The 17405-nt window shown below is 59.5% G+C and overlaps 1 protein-coding gene across 1 annotated transcript; it reads left to right on the forward strand.

Moving 5' to 3' along the window:
* The first annotated feature begins 1296 nt into the window (after window positions 1–1296).
* Window positions 1297–15078, forward strand: LOC148772991 (PI-PLC X domain-containing protein 1-like). Its single transcript, XM_088834399.1, has 7 exons — window positions 1297–1635; window positions 6354–6504; window positions 8811–8947; window positions 11639–11767; window positions 12710–12865; window positions 13571–13754; window positions 14655–15078. The coding sequence occupies exons 2-7, from the start codon at window positions 6375–6377 to the stop codon at window positions 14891–14893; spliced, it is 975 nt and encodes a 324-aa protein (XP_088690525.1). The 5' UTR covers window positions 1297–1635; window positions 6354–6374; the 3' UTR covers window positions 14894–15078.
* Window positions 15079–17405: the final 2327 nt, after the last annotated feature.

Genomic DNA, 17405 nt, shown 5'->3' on the forward strand with positions numbered 1-17405 from the left:
CAAGTGGCGCTAGTGGTAAAAACCCGCCTGCCAATGCAGGAGATTTAAGAGACCCAGGTTTGATCCCTGGCTCAGGAAGATCCCCTGGAGGAGGGCATGGCAAACAGTCGGACAGGCCTGAGCATGCAGAGGGTATACACACTGGCTCCTGACCCATGGCACTGTCGGCTCCCCCTGCTGGGTCAGGTCGTCAGCCTGCTCCACTCACAGTGCTCACACGATCTCTGCTCTTGGTTCTTAATCAACTAACCCTTCTGAAATGCTCTGTGTCTGGAAATTCTTTTCCAGCAGAAAGCAGGACTTCAGGAGACTTGGAGAAATCCGAGTGCTGTGACTGAGGAGGGTGACAGCGGGGCGGGGAGGGGACCTGGCTTGGAGGGAGAGGAGTGAGGGCCGGGCGGCAGGAAGCCCTGCCCGGAGGGAGGGACAGGGGCAGGAGGGAGCCGGCAGGGCCAAAGCTCAGATGAACGCGGGAGGCGAGCCCCCAGAGGGAACAAGCAGCTCTGGGAACAGGGACTCAGGGGCGAGGGGAAAAGGGCACGTACAGCTGTTCCTCTTAGCCACCCTGTGCTGTCTCTTCCCAACCCCAGGGACAGTAGCCCCCCAGGCTCCTCTGCCATGGGACTCTCCAGGCATGAACACTGGACTGGGTTGATGCTTCCTCGTCCAGGGTACCTTCCCCACCCAGGGCTTGAACCCGCTATCTGGCATGGCAGGCAGATTCTTTACCTGCGAAGCCTGGCCACCAGGAGGGTTCCCAGTAATGAGCTGGAATTCATGGTCCGGCTCTGAACCCTTGACCTCCAGTCACGATGGGGGGAAGGGAGGCGGGGGGATAAGGCACTTCACTGCGAGGAGCAGACGGGGCTCGCGGGGGGCGAGGGACTGACCCTCCTGGGGTCTGTCACCTCGGACCAGCAGGTCTGCAGGCGAGGACTCGCCCTGGGGATCCACCTGCACCTGCGGAGACCACACACCGCAGTCAGGGCTGGGACAAGGGCCACTCGGGGCACAAGGGCCGGACACTTCGGTGGAGGACTTGGCCACCTGCCACCCAGCGTGACCCGGCGGGATCAAAGGCTTGGCGGCCTGGATGATGCAACGGAGCCCTGGGCTGACAGTCCTGTTTGCTCCGGTCCTGGGCGCCAGCGAACACATGCTGGACGGCGGCCAGCGCTCAGCCAGGTGGTCAGGTGGCCCGAGCCCAGCTCAAGGCCCTCACGGCCCCCGTGGTCACACCTGGGACGCGCTGGCATCCCACCGTCTGGCCGCTGGACCCACGGTCAGTCGGGATGTCCCCACGACGGCCCCTGGGCAGGGCTGGGCCCTGCAGACTGTCTGTCGGGGGAACCCGGTCCCCCCAGCACGGCCAGGCAGCGCTGCCCGCACACGGAGTCCCCCGCCTGGAGCCGGGCGAGGCAGGGGTCGGGGCGGGGCAGGGCTGGGAGGCGGTCCCCCCACCTCGGGGAGGAGTGGGTGTTCCCGGCATCCAGTCGGGCCTTTGAGGAAAGGCCTGAGGCTCCCGCGGGCAGAACGAGCTCAGCGAGCGGCCCGGAGTCCCCGCTGGACTCCGCGGTCAGAGAGTGCGGTGCGCACGCGGCGTCCCCCGGGGGGACACACGGGCAGATTCCCGAGGTGAGGCGGAGGTCCCGGGAGGTTTGCGCGCTCGGGCCCCCGGGCCCTGGGAGGCTGGACTGGGCAGCGGGAGGGGCTGGAGCGCTGGGACCTCCCGGGGGAAGGGAGGCGTCCACCCGGCAACTCCACGTGGAAGGAGAGTCCCTCCGGGTGGGAGCGCGGAGCGCGACGGAGCCCCTGGACTGCGGCTCGCGGGGCGCGGTGACAAGCCCATCACGAGTCCTGACCCTGTGCTGGCCGGTGCCACTAGGAGAGGACGGCTGATGACCCAGGTCTCCATCCTGTGCTGACGTCGAGGGGTAGGGCCACGGGCTGGTCGGAGTGGATGGGCACTTTGGGAGCCCGGGAAGTGTTTGGGGGGCCCAGTGAGCGTTTCAGGGGGCTGGCGACTTTGGGGGAACACAGTGAGCCTTTAAGGGAGCAGCTGAGTTTGGAGGACCCAGGGAGCGTTCCCAGCAGCTGGTGAGTTTGGGGATGCAGTGACCCCTTCAGGGGGCTGGTGAGTTTAGGGGACCCAGTGAGCGTTTCAGGGGGTTGGTGAGTATCTGGGGGACCCGGTGAGCCTTTCAGGGGGCTGATGAGTTTGGGGATGCAGTGAGTGTTTCACGGGGCCGGTGGGTAACTGGGGGACCCAGTGAGTGTTTCAGGGAGGCTGGTGCGTTTGGGAGACCAAGTGAGACTTTCAGGGGGCAGCGAGTATCTAGGGGACCCGGTGAGCCTTTCAGGGGGCTGGAGAGTTTGGGAGACACAGTGAGCCTTTCAGGGGGCTGGTGAGTTTAGGGGACCCAGTGAGCGTTTCAGTGGGCTGGCGAGTTGTCTAGGGGACCCGGTGAGCCTTTCAGAGGGCCGGAGAGAATCTGAGGGACCCGGTGAGCCTTTCAGGGGGCTGGCGAGTTTGGGGGACCCAGTGAGCATTTCAGGGAGCCAGCGAGAATCTGGGGGACTCAGTGAGCGTTTCAGGGGACTGGTGAGTTTGGGGGCCTGAGCAGAGGTCTAGGAGCCTGGCGCTTGTGAAGCCTGCTGACCACTCAGGGGGCTGGGTGAGCAGGCCGACAGGAACGGCTGTGTGCTGGGTTCGCCGGCCCTGCGTCGCTCATCCACTCACTCACCTGAGAACTATGTCCTGGGCGCCCGTGTGCCCGTCCCACCCGCAGACGTGCGTGCGGTCACACGGGGCCCGCGGGGGCGGAACCTGCCCTCACCGGCACGCACCCCACACGCTCACCTGAGTGGCCCGAGGACACAGAGGGCGTGGCAGTGCCCCGCGGAGCGGAAGCCATAGGGGCGTGCTCCCTGGGGTGCTGTCCGAGGTCTCGAGGCTGGGTGGCCCTACTGCTGAGCACTCCTGGATCCGCACTTGGAAACCGGACAGCTGGGGCTCCCAGCCAAGGGAGAGAGGGCAGGTGACCCACACCTATGTACCTGGGAGCCGGGAGAGTGTCCTGCAAGTACGGGATTGGTGTCCACGGGGGATGGAACATTTTCCCTCCCTTCACAGTGAAGGCACCCTGGTCTCAGGCCCGCGCAGCAGGAGGGTGACGAGCTTGTGACACAGTGACCCGGATTCTGATGGAAGAGAGGTCAGGAACGTGGAGACGGGAGGGCTCAGGACTGGGCAGGGGAGACCTGTGTTATGGGGAGACGCGAACAGGACACCCAGCAGGCAGGACACCTGTGTCGTGGGGCGGTCTCCTCTGTGAGGGGAAGACAGACAGACACACACAGGTGTCCCCAGGATGGTGACACAGACGCACCAAAGGAGCCCTATGGGACGGGGCACACACATCCACAGCTGCTCCCCGCGGTGCCGTGCTCGGGGTTCCCACACACTGCTTTGCTGTGTGTTCTAGTTGCATCTCGTTGAAGCGGATGGAAATCATATTAGGATTAGAAAAGAGACTTTGATTGTGAAGGGTTATTGTGAAGAGGAAAGGGGCCTATTACAGCAGGATGTGAGTCCTCCAGGGAGAAGGACTGTTCCTGCAGAGAGGGGATGATTGCATGGAGGCAGAGCTTTATTTGTGCAAGGCACAGTTATAGACAGGTGACTAGTATGACAGAGGGGAGACACAACAGTGCGTGGGGCTGTGACCATAGCGGGGACATGTCTGTGCAGAAAGTGAAAGTCGCTCAGTCGTGCCTGACTCTATACAGCCCATGGGATTCTCCAGGCCGCAGTACTGGAGTGGGTAGCCTTTGCCTTCTCCGGGGGGTCTTCCCAACCCAGGGACTGACCCCAGGTCTCCTGCATTGCAGGCGGATTCTTTACCAGCTGAGCCATCAGGGAAGCCCTACTGTGGAAAGGGGACTCATCATTAAAGGGGACTTTTACTGTAGTGGGGGAGTGTTACTGTGGAGGGGGCAGTTACAATAGGGCCTGATACTGTGGGCTGATACTGTGATAGGCGCTCTGATACTGTGGGGGCTGCCACAGCAGAGGAGGGGCGACAATGGGGGAGTATCGTAATAAAGGGACTATTACAATAGACGGGGGTGTTCTGCAGAGGGGACTATTACAGAAGAGGCAGAACTCCTGCTGCGGAGGGAGGACTCTTAGCATACAGGGGGGCTATTACAGTAGAGGAGGACTCAATACTGAGAGGAACTATTATCGTACAGATGAGACTATTATAGTAGAAAGTGGTCTACCATCGTGGGGGGGCTATTACTGTACAGAGGAGACTCCGGACTATTATAATGAGTGGGGGTCTATTGCTGCAGACAGGGGCTATTGCAATAGAAAGGGGACTACTGAATTTGAGGAGGACTCTTACTATAGAGGGGGGACTATTATGATACAGAAGAGACTATTAATATAGAGTGGGGACAGCAGAAGGGGACTATTAGCGTAGAGGGGAAACTATGACAATAGAAAGACTGTTATCGTAGAAGGGGGACTTTGACTGTGGAGGGGGAATACTGACAACACAGGGAGATTATTAGAGAAGAGAGTTGTACCATAAACTCATTACAACAGGGGGTGGACTATGACAGTTCAGGGGGACATTTACCATAGAGGGAGATTATAGCAACAGAGGACTTTTACTCTAGAGGGGGATTATCAGAAGCAGACGATTACAATTTATGGGACTACTACAATCGGACATGACTAAGCGACTGAACTGAACTGAAGTACAATCAAGGAGGACTATTATTGCAGAGAGCAGACTCTGACACTATAGGATTATTACCCTAGGGGAGACTACTACTATGGAGGGGGAGCTTTGACAACAGAGGGGGAACAATCACTGTATAGCAGGACTGTGACATTAAAGGGGGGCTATCTTTAGAGGAGAGACTTTTACCACAGAGGGGGGACTATTACAATAGAGAGGTGTGACACCCGAGACAGGACTGTTAGTGAACAGGGTGGAGGCCTATGACACTAAGGAACCATGACTCTATAGGGGAACCGTTAGTGCAGAGGGAGACTATGACGATAGAGGGGAGCTAATACTGTAGAAGAGGGACTATTACTGTAGAGGGGGGCTATGACAGCAGTAGGAGACTATTACTGTAAAGAGGGGACCTTAAGAATAGAGACAACCCCCTGTCTGTGGAGAGCAGAAAATAAACACAAGGATAAAGGCCCAGGCCTGTGTTTGCCATGAAAGGAGTCCTGACGGCCCATGGACCACAGGCCCTGACTCGGGAGGAGCCGTGAGGGGAGGCTCCTGCCCAGGCAGGGACAGAGGCTGCAGTTGGAGCTGGGCAGGCGGAACCAGCGGGTCGCAGGCCCATGTTCTGACCGGTCCTGGGAATGACCGGGTCAGCCTCGATGGATGATCCCGGGGAGGGGCTGGTCTGTGTGGCCGCGTCAGGGAAATGAGGATCTGAGTCTCTACAGGAAGGGGTCTTTGCGGAAACTGTTTCCAGGACATGGGGGGTGAGGGCGGGGCTTCCTGGACCCCTGGGTCACTTTCAACACCACGCAAAGGGCTCTGTCCCCTCTCCCCGGTGGGAACAAGGCACAGAGCCTCGGGAGTGATGTCAGGGGCCAGGCAGGGGGCCGAGTCTGCAGGGTCCGTGCCTCCAGGTGATTGTTTTAAATCATCCCCTTGCATCATGGGATGGCCGCGCTTGGCCCCACGGGGGTAAAGACTCTAGTGTTTTCACCCCCCAGTCCCCGCCCTGTCGGGACACCCACCCGTAACAGGAGAGTGGGGACACTCAGACCCTGACCCGAGGCGCTCCCCGCTTCTTAGCTGCTCAGGTGGGTGCTTCATCCTGGCAGCCTGTCCAGTCACGTTTCCTACAGCAACACCCACCAGACGGACAGAGCGCCTCTGGGGCGCCAAGGGGGTGTGACCTAGTGCCTGCGCTCCATCCCCCTATGGTGGAAGCCCCCATACCTGGAGACCCCGCAGGCTCAACCGGCCCCTTAGAGGAGGGGGCTGATGCAGAGCGCGAGGGTGGGGGCCCTCTGGAGGGGGTCGCCAGCTCCAGCCGCAGGAGAGGGAACTGGGGCTGCTGGGGTCCGTCTGTTGGCCCCTGTCCCCCCTCCCTCGCAAACCCTGTCTTCCTGTCTCTGTCCATTTCTCTCTGTCTCAGACTCGAAGTCTCTAGAGCTCGTCTCCCCTCTCCAGCACCCCATCCTCCTTTCTCTTGGAGAGAAGCCCGCAGGTTCCCGTTTCTCAGAGCCACGCCTCCGCGCCGCCAGCACCGCACCTTCTGCACGTCCTGTTTTAACTCCTGCAGAGCCCCGTTTCCTCCCCCAGAGCTCCCAGGCTCGGCCTCCGATGGGCGGGCAGGTGAGCTCGCCGGGCTCCTTTCGCGGCCTGCCCTGCGCCTCCAAGACGAACGCGGACTGGATGTCGGCGCTGAGCTCTCGACTCTGGGACGTGCCCCTGCACCAGCTCTCCATCCCAGGTGAGGCCCCGCGGGCTCGGCTCAGCAGGAAGGCGGCCGCCAGACGGTCCCGGGTGTGCAAAGCCTCAGTGCCAAACATGCACACATGCAGGCACACATACGTGCATGCACACACATGCACACTGCACGCACACACACACCGAACACACACGCACATACATATGCGTGCACACACAATGCACGCACACACACAGCACCTTCCCTTCCGAGTCCACTTTATCCCCTTTCAACCCAGAAGGTACGTGAACCCCCCAGAGCCTGCCTTCAGGACACATGCCAGCCCCGGGTGGGGCGGGGTCGTGCTTTCTCAGCCACTGTCCTACTCCCGGGGACCCCTGGGAACTTAAGCTTCCTCACCTCCCCACCCACGTTTTCCATCAGAGCTCGTGCAGCACCTTCTGCACTTGAGCCCCGAGGGCCCAAAGTTTAAGGTGTCCACCCGCCCCCAGACGACTCGGTAGACGGTACCGGAACTATGTAATTAAAATGAGGAACCTCTGACTCCAGCCAGTTTGGTCGCAAAGTGCTGCAAAGCTCAGGCGTGGGCGGGCATCTCGACTTGGGGATGCCCGGCCGTGCCCAGGCAGGTGGGCACTTGCAGGGCAACACTGCTGTGCTCAGGCCATCGGAGGGGCGGCCAGCGGCCACCCAGGCCTGGGTGGGGAGAGTCCCTGCCAGCCAGCACCACCCTGCTCCCCTCAAGGTGCAAACGCGCCCCGTTCTCCACCCGCACTCCTCCGGCAGCGCGGGCTCCGGGCCCTGCCCTGGCCGCGACCTGGGCACTGCCCGCTGGGCGCGCGCACGGACAGCGGGACAAACAGGAAGTGCCGTTTCCTACGGAAGGCAGCTTCAGACTCCTCCTAGCCGTCTCGACGGCTCTGGGGTTCGATGCCCGCCATCCCACCCTACCCGGGAGGGGGCCCACACGGCCCTTCCCTGCTGGCGTGGAGCAGGCAGGGAACCGCGGACCCCGTCTCTCCGCCCTTCCGCTGCTTCCCCGCGCGCAAGGCCGTGGGGGCCCCGCACGGAGGGGGCGTCTGGGTCTGCAGGCCGCCTCCACCCACGAGGGGCCCGCTGTCCTTACGCAGAACTCCTGGGGCCCTCCCCCAGGCCCGGGCACCGCTCACCTGCTTCTGTCTTTGCACATGGGCGTGTTCTGGACATCTCTTATAAATGGACACGGAAAACGTGTCCTTCTCCGTCTGCTTCTCTCACTGACCATCGTGTGTTCAAGGTCCATCCATGATGGAGCCTGTGTCAGAGCTGCCCGCCTTTCCATGGTGAGTCACACGCCACCGTGTGCATGGAGCACATGCCGGAGACCCACCCATCTGTCCGTCCACCCACGCACCCACCCATCCACACATCTATCGTTCCACTCATCTATCCGTCCATCCACCCACTCACCATCCATCCACTCACCCACCCATCGAAACACCGCCCATCCATCCCTCCCTCTAGCCATCCATCCACCCACCCACCCTCCATTCCATCCACCTATCTATCCACCCTCCCATCCACTCTTCCATAACATCATTAATTATATTGTGAACTTGAAAATCCTCTTTCCCATCCCTTGACCCTGAGAATACATTAAAAAAAAAAAAAATGGGAGGAAGAAATAAAGCTCCTCCAAACTTATGTTCAGAGACGGAAGGGAAGGAGTTCTAGATTGTCCCCTGGTGACTGCTAAGGTGTGAATCTCTCCACACTGTCTCTGAAACAGACCACACAGATTTAAAAGGAAAAGAACAGATGAACCCACACATGACCCACAACACCGGCGTCATAAAGAGCCTGAAGACACTATGCGTAACTTCAAAGTACTTGTAACTAGAGAGGGTCTGTCTGTGCTCTCACATCACACTCTCTGCGACGCCACGGACTGCACCCACCAGGCTCCTCTGCCCGTGAGATTCTCCAGGCAAGAACCCTGGAGTGGGTTGCCATGCCCTCCTCTAGGGGCTCTTCCCGACCCAGGAATAGCACCTGCGTCTTTCACGCCTCCCGCATTGGCAGGCGGGCTCTGTGCCACGAGCACCATCTGGGAAACAACAAACCATAAAATCGGAAGCCATCTCAAGTCCTCCCTGTCCAAAAACGGGGCCCCTTAAAGAAACTGCTCTTCACCTTCTCACAGCTGCAGAGACCCCATCTCCAAATAGGATTCAGTTCCCCGGTCTTGTGGATGTGGCTTTCAGGATTCGCCGTGCCCCGTGGTGCTACAGCTGTGCGTCCCGAGGGCGGCTTGGGGGCACAGAGGGCAGGCTCGGGGGTGACGTGTCCCCCACCTGGTTTGCCCGCAGGGAGCCACGACACGATGACCTACTGCCTGAACAAGAAGTCCCCCATCTCCAGCAAGGAGCCGAGGCTGCTGCAGCTTCTGGGCAGAGTGCTGCCCTGTGTCACCCTGCCCGTGGTGCTCAAGTGGTCCACCACCCAGGTGAGGGTCTGCGGGCACGCCCGGGCCCCAGCCCAGCTCCAGCCGCCGGTGTCACCCACGGGGCGGTGTCCTTATCCCTCTTGGGAAAACGGGATTGAGAACAAACCCGCTGCAAAGCACAACTGTGGTTTAGTCGCTCAGTCATGTCTGCCTCTTTGCAACCCCATGGACTGAAGTCTACCAGGCTCCTCCATCCATGGGATTCTCCAGGCAGGAACACTGGAGTGGGTTGCCACACCCTCCTCCAGGGGATCTTCCCGACCCAGAGAGCCTCCCAGAAAGGTAACAAGGGACACAGCTTTACTGTGGACCAGCCTGAAGCCAGAGGGGGACCCACGGACTAAGCATCAGAGGCTGAATCGGAGAGGCTGGGGGTTGGGGGGAGGGCCCAGGTCCTGCCCTTTGTGCAGCTGAGGACAGCTCCCTCCTGCTCCCAGATAACACCTGACTTCACAGGTCCTCTGAGGTGGGTTTGCATTTGCAGCCTGACACCCCCTCCACAGAGGCTTCCTTGGTGGCTCAGATGGTAAAGAATCCGCCTGCAATGCAGGAAACTCAGGTTCTTGGGTGGGGAAGATCCCCTGAAGGAGGAAATGGCCATCCACTCGTGTTCTCGCCTGGGAAATCCCATGGACAGAGAGCCTGGCGGGCTGCAGTCCGTGGGGTCACAGAGAATCAGACAGCTGAGAATTCAGGCAGGCACTCGCACCCTTCCCCTGCAGCGCTCCTCCTGGGAGGAGCGGGGTCTCGGGGTGAGGAGGAGCCGGGTGGGCGGCAGTCTCTGCGCAGGATGGAGAGGGGTCGATGGCGGGGCCCTGTCTGTGGGGAGGGGCACCGACTGACCACGGTCCCGTGGCCGGCACACACGGCAGCCGGCGGGGGGGGAAGGTGGGGGGTAGAGAGCCCGCCTGGGCCCAAGGGTCCACCTGTGGGGCAGGCGGCCCTGCCTTCCGGTACCCCGCCTGGGGGGACTCACATTCCTGGCTTTTCGGCTCCCAGGCTGGTCCTCCCAAGATGATGAGGCTGTCAAGCACACCTTTTGTCTCTATAATTGCTACCTCTTGCCTCGTGTAATTGCTTCCTCCTGGGAGTTCCCCGCTTGCTGGAATCCAGCTCCAGGGACTTGAGGGGCGGAGAGCAAGGGCTGGAATGCGGGCAGACCCCATTCCTGCTCGGGTCAGGCGCCAGGCACCTGCAAAGCCCACACCCAGGGGGCGGGTCCGCCAGAGCCCCGGAGGCCTTCAGGGCCGGGGCCCTCTGCTCTGAGGGTCCCTTGGTGCCGGGGTCCCTCCGTCCTGGGAGGCCCAGGTGCCGGGGTCTCAAGGGGTATGGCTGCCAGGGAGGACTGGGGTGTGTGCTGGGGGCGGGGTGGGGTGTCTTTCAGGGGGTGTTGAAGCAGCCCTTAGTCCTTTTAGAGGCGGATGGCAAGTCGTAGCTGACAATATTCATATTAGTCTTTGCTTTTTATTTTGGATCGGATGGGGGGGGCTGTGACTTTCTTTCCCATCTTTTTATCCTTGTATGTCTTCTCTTTTTCCATTATGACTCCATGCAGAGAACACAGTACCGTTTTCTGCTACTGCTGCTAAGTCGCTTCAGTCGTGTCCGACTCTGTGCGACCCCATAGACGGCAGCCCGCCAGGCTCCCCCGTCCCTGGGATTCTCCAGGCAAGAACACTGGAGTGAGTTGCCATTGCCTTAGTTTATGTTAATATTAGTTTTTACTTTCCATTTTATTTTGGACAGGAGACTATCGCTTTCTTTCCCTTTAATACTTAGATATTTTTCCTTTTCCATAATGACTCTGTGTAGAGAACACAGTACCATTTTCTGCTACTAATTTATGTTAATATTAGTCCTTGCTTCTTTTATTTTGGATAGAGCACATCTGTTATTTCTTTTCCAACTTTTTATCCTTATTATCTTTTTCTTTTTCCATTATGGCTCCTTGTGGAGGACACAGTACATTTTCTGCTACTAATTTATATTAGGGCTTCCCTGGTGGCTCAGCTGGTAAAGAATCTGCCTGCAGTGCGGGAGACCTGGGCTTGATCCCTGGGTTGGGAAGATCCCCTGGAGAAGGGAAAGGTTACCCACTCCAGTGATCGTGCTTGGAGAATTCCATGGACAGAGGGGTCTGTGGGCTACGGTCCATGGGATTGCCAAGAGTTGGACACAACTGAGCAACTTTCACGTTTCATTTTTGTTGCTATTAGTTTTTGCTTGTTCCTCTTATTCCCGTGGCAGGCAGAGGTTTCCTCCTTTCCTCCTCCCAGCTTGATCCCTCCTTGCCTTTCCTAGTGCTTTTGTGGGGGTGGGACAGACGTCAGTGGGTCCTGTGTGTCCTCACGTCCGAGGGTCCAGCTGGGGTGTCCTGGAGCCTGCACTGTCGAACCCACTGGGGGTTTTTGCCCAGGGACTGCCGGGGAGGAGGGTGAGGCTGGATCCTGCAGGGACCCCCAAGGCCACGGTCTGGGCCCGGGCTCTGTGGCTGCACGTGACCGGAGACCCTGCAGACGCCGTTCCTGGAAGCAGGGCGTGAGCCCCGGCGGCGCCAACACTGCTGACTTCACGGTGGACGACCCGGCCCTCAGCTGGGCGTCCTCAGCGTGTGCCCAGCCCCCGAGGGTGGTGACGAGCCGAGGCGGGGCCGCCCTGTGCCCAGCACAGGTGACCGACCCCTGTGTGCAGGTGCTGAGCGTCACGGAGCAGCTGGACGCCGGCGTGAGGTACCTGGACCTGCGGATCGCGCACATGGAGGATGGCTCCGACAGGAACCTACACTTCGTCCACATGGTGTACACAACGGCCCTCGTGGAGGTGCGGGCGTGCGGACGGGGCCGCATGCGCGGACACCACGTGCAGGCCGAGCAGGAGAGGCCGACCTGCAAGGGGGACCACAGGTCCACCCGTGAGATGACGCTGACCCCTGAGGGGGTCACACACGCCCATTCACACCGACACACACACACCCCAGTTAGAAGACGCTGACCCCTAAGGGGACGGACATACGTCCACTCAGATGGACCCACAGCCCCTCCATTCAACAGAGGCAGACCCCTGACAGGATGGACACACATCCACCCGCTAAACACCGACCTCTAAGGTGGTGGACACATGGCCACTCAGATAGACACTCGTCCACTCCAGGTAGGCGAGGGCTGACCTCTGGCATCAGTCACTCAGAATCCCCGACCAGCGTGCGTTTCTGAACTCACACCTGTAGCCCTGGCCTCTCAGGCGTCTCCCGCACTTTGGCTAAACCGGGTCCCGGCGCGTCTTCCTGTGTCCAGTCCATTCTCTCGGCTGCCAAGTCACTTCATGGCTCCGTCTGGCACGGCCATGTACCCCCACCGCAGACACCAGTGACCCTCGGGGTCTGGGGGCTCCAGCCCTGGGCCTCAGTGTGCACGCACCCTGCTGGCCTTGCACGCTCCCTGCAGTGCACACCTCACACAATCCTATGAGCACTGCTCCCGCTGCTGTGCACGCACACACGCATCTGTGCACACACAGGCCCGGACCACGTGCACACACGCAGTGCAGCCACACCTACAGGAGCGTGTACACACACCCACACACACCCGTGGCCCCCCGCTGCCACTCAGGAGAGGCTGGGTCCCTTGGGAGCGGGCGCCTTGCTTTGTGTCTCTGTGTGTCAGGACGCCCTGACCCGTCTGTGGAGTGGTTGTGCTGGGGGAAGCCCCAACCCACGCCCCTCCATCTCTCACCACAAGGCCCTTCTCCTCCACCCCCACCCAGGACACACTCACAGAGATTTCTGAGTGGCTGGAGAGCCACCCCCGGGAGGTGGTGATCCTGGCGTGCAGGAACTTCGAGGGCATGACGGAGGACCTGCACGAGTACCTGGTGGGCTGCATCAAGAACATCTTTGGGGACATGCTGTGTCCCCGTGGGGTAAGCAGGGGCCGCGGGCTCCCCATGCTCTCGGCGGCAGGGGTGCTGGGAGCGCCAGGCTTCACTGTAATCACAGACCATCCACTCGCTGCATGAGGCTGATTCAGGCACCAGGTGACGGCGTGCAGGGAACCCCAGTAATCCACCCACCGCTGTCTCCACTCAAACACCTCAGTAACCAGCCCACCACCGGTCACAGGCACCCCCAATAATCCACCCTGCCCGGTCTCCACGCAGACACCCCCAGAATCCATCAATCACACCTCAAGATGCCCCAGTAACCCACCTGCCATTTCCTATCAGAAATCCCAATAATCCACCCACCTCTGTTTCCACTCAGGCACCCCAATAATCCGCCCATCGCTCAAGACACCCAAGTAATCTATCCACCAGTGTCTCCACCCAAACACCCCCAAAATCTACCAATCACTGCTCAAGACACCCCAATAACCCACCCATCACCGTCTCCACTCAGACACCCCAGTAAGCTACCCACTACTGTCTCTACTCAGACATGCCAATAATCCACCCATGACTGCCTCTTCTCACAGAGAAACCAATAACCAGCCCATCACTGCTCACAGACACCCTAATAATCCACACATCACTGTAGCTTCTCACACACCCCCAATAACTGACACATGGTCACAAGGCACCCCAATAACCCGTGCACATGTCTCATGGCACCCGGATGATCCCCCCCAGGAGGTGCCGACTCTGCGCCAGCTGTGGTCACGGGGCCAGCAGGTCATCCTGTCATACGAGGACGAGGTGTCCGTGAGCCGGCACGTGGAACTGTGGCCCGGGATCCCCTACTGGTGGGGGAACCAGGTGAAGCCCCGGGACCTCGTCCGCTACCTGGAGCACATGAAGACCTGTGGCCGCCCAGGTGAGTGCCCCCTCGCACCGGACACCTGGTCACACGCGTGTCTGAGGGCACGGGGTTGGCTTTGGGTTCAAGTGGAGAAATGGAACAGGATGTTAGCGGACGTTACTGTGTCCACCACAAGGGGTCAGGATGGAGACAGGACGTGAACATCCGTGCGGACATTACTGTGTCCACCACACGGGGCCAGGACGTGGACATCTTTGGGGTCACTGTCCAGACCGCCTGCCCTCTGTAACAGGAGAAATTCATGTGTCAACACCCCTGTGAGCCCCTGCTGTCTGAACTTTGGTCTGTGTCAGACATCTGAAGCTCTGACCGCTGCGGAGGCCAGAGTCTGGATGGGGTGATGGTGTGGGCAAGTGATCCTGTGGGTTAGTGGTCGCATGGGCAAGTAACGGCATGGGAGGGTGACCCCATGGGTTAATGGTCACATGGGCGGGTGACCGCATGGGTTGGTGACCACATGGGCAGGTGACCACGTGGGCGGGGGACCGGTTTGAGTTACTGACCACATGGGTGGGTGACTGTATGAGTTGATGACCCCCTGAGTGGGTGATCACATGGGTTGTTGATAGTGTGAGTGGGTAATCATGTGGACAGGTGACCGCATGATCTCGCAGGTTAGTGACCCTGTGGGTGGGTGAACATGTGGCTTAGTGACCTGTGGGCTGCTGACCCCGTGGGTGGGTGACCCCGTGGGCTGCTGACCCCGTGGGTGGGTGACCACGTGGGTGGGTGGCCACGTGGAGGGGTCACCATGGGTTAGTGACCCCGTGGGCGGGTGACCAGGTGAGTCGGTGACCACATGGGGTAGTTGGCCACGTGACCCCGTGGGTTAGTGACCGCAGACGTGGGCGGCTGGAGCCGGCACCATGAACAGAAGCCCCTCTCTTGTCCCAGACGGGCTGTTCGTGGCCGGCATCAACCTCACGGAGAACCTGGAGTTCATCCTCGTCCACCCGGCCTGGTCCCTGGAGAAGCTGACCCTGTGTGGGCTGCCCTACCTGTGCGCGTGGGTGCGGGCCCAGTGCCCGGGGTCGGCCGCAGGCTGCACCAACATCATCGCAGGCGACTTTATCGGGGCCAGCGGGTTTGTTAGCGACGTCATCGGGCTGAACCAGAAGCTGCTTCGGGGCTGACCGACGGCGCGCGGGTGGAGCCGGGCACCCCGGAGGCTGCTCCTGGGGCGCGTCCTCTGACGTCACCGGGCTGAACCGGAAGCTGCCTGGGGCTGACGGACAGCGCGTGGGTGGAGCTGGGTGTCGTGGCGGCTCCTCCTCGGTCGCGTCCTGTGACGTCACCGGGCTGAACCGGAAGCCGCCTGGGGCTGACAGATGGCGCGCTGAGGAGCTGGTTGTCAGTCCCGTCCTGCGGGGCTGGTAATCCGTCCATCCATCCACGGAATGTGCGTGGCCACAGAGGTGGGGCCAGGTGGCAGGGTCCATGGGCTCCTCGGTCCTCCGTGTCCCTCAGCGGATGTAGGGGGTGAGGTGGTGATTGAGGTGATGATTAAAGGCGACTGCGTGATTTGTACAACCACATCTTCCAGGGAGACACACCTGGTTCTCAGGTCTGTGGCTTCCCCATGGGAGAGGCTGGGGGGCCCCCTCCCCCTGGGCGCTGAGAGCAGCAGACACAACCCCCAGCTGGGTCAGGGGCTGGGGGAGGGGGAGGAGGCAGTATGACATACTGTCCATAGGAGGGGACTGAGCACATAGTGATCCCACTGAGAAATCCCTTTTATTAGCTGAGGGGCTTCCCTGGTGGCTCACCTAAGAAGGCCTTCTTATCTCTCCTTGCTGTTCTTTGGAACTCTGCAGTCAGGTGGCTGTATCTGTCATTGCCTCCTTTGCCTGTCTCTTCTCAGCTATTTGTAAGGCCTCCTCAGACAACCACTTTGCCTTTTTGCATTTCTTTTTCTTGTGGATGCTTTTGAGCACCACCTCCTATACAACGTTAGGAACCTCCAGCTATAGGTCTTCTGGTACTCTGTGTGCCAGATCTAGCCCTTGAATCTATTTGTCACTTTCAGTGTATAATCACAAGGGATTTGAATAAAGCAAAGAAACAAGAAGACAATAGAATGGGAAAGACTAGAGATCTCTTCAAGAAAATTGGAGATACCAAGGGAATATTTCATACAAAGATGGGCACAACAAAGGACAGAAATGGTATGGGCCTAACTAAAGCAGAGGAGATTAAGACGAGGTAGCAAGAATACACAGAAGAACTGTAAATAAGGGTCTTAATAACCTGGATAACCACAATGGCGTGATCACTCACCTAGAGCCAGACATCCTGGAGTGCAAAGTCAAGTGGACCTTAGGAAGCAACAGTACAAACAAAGCTAGTGGAGGTGATGGAATTCCAGCTGAGCTATTTCAAATCCTAAAAGACGGTGCTGTTAAAGTGCTTCACTCAATATGCCAGCAACTTTGGAAAACTTGGCAGTGGCCACAGGACTGGAAAAGGTCAGTTTTCATTTCAATCCCAAAGAAGGGCAATGCCAAAGAATGTTCAAACTACCGTACAACTACATTGATTTCACATGCTAGCAAGGTAATGCTCAAAATCCTTAAAGCTAGGCTTCAACGGTATGTGAACTGAGAACTTCCAGATGTATAAGCCTGATTTAGAAAAGGCAGAGGAAACAGAGATCAAACTGCCAACATCTGTTAGATCACAGAAAAAGGGAAATCCAGTAAAACATCTTGTCCCATGAAACCCCTGCCCTCTGCCCCATGAGACCCAACCTCCTCCTCCCTGGGATCCCCTCTCAGCTCCCTCGGGGGGTGTCAGGCCCAGCAGACGCCTGCCTGTGTCTGCGGCAGCTCTGAGGTGAGCTCTGCTCCCCTGAGTTCTTTGGGTACAGCTTCTAGGACTGGGGGGGACCCCGGGGAGCAGGTGGGGGGATACTGGGAGGAGAAGGGACCAGAGGCCAGAAGTGATCTGCACTGTCCTTCCTGTGTCCTACAGACTGGGAGGAGTTGGGAATGGAGCTGGGAGGAGCTGGGTGGCCAAGCTCCGGGGATACTGGATGAGACCATGACTGAGGGGGTCCTGGCACCACGTGGGCACCCCCAGGGCAGCCCTGGCCTGCTGAGGGGGGCTGGACCCCAGGAGCCTGGGGGTTCGTCCCAAGTCAAGTTCTCGTCACCCAGCGGGGCTAGGGTTAGTGCTCGTCCACCCCACCTAGCAGACCCAGGAGGATGGAGACCAGCAGGGGCTGAGCTGAATGAAGGGCAGCGGCCGGAAGCGCAAGTGCCCTGAGGGCCTGGCTGGCTGGCTCCCCAGTCTGCTAATCCCTCCGAGAGGGAACTCTGCTCCCGGCCTCTCACAGCCCCACTTGTCCACCCCGTGCAGGACCTGGCTGTCGACAAGAAGCCCGAACTTGTATTTTCCTTTAGGTGAAAACAGCTAACGCCTATGTAGTGGGTTCTGTGTGCTGGGCCGTATTAATGAGCAGATCGTTCCCACTTGCTGGGTTCTTGTTTTAATCACCCCTGGACACTGCCGTGTGCAAGGGCTGGCTGGTCAGATGGGACCCATGTGAGATACACAGCGGACACACAAACTGGACCTGCCTGCCTAGAGGGCAGCGTTCACGGGGTGTCTGCTGGGCGGCCGGCGCACAAAAACCACAGAGGCTAG

This window comes from Moschus berezovskii, chromosome Y (genome assembly GCF_049115385.1).
Source record: "Moschus berezovskii isolate FMDL1 chromosome Y, NW_MosBer_1.0, whole genome shotgun sequence".
In the NCBI taxonomy this organism is placed as follows: Eukaryota; Metazoa; Chordata; class Mammalia; order Artiodactyla; family Moschidae; genus Moschus; species Moschus berezovskii.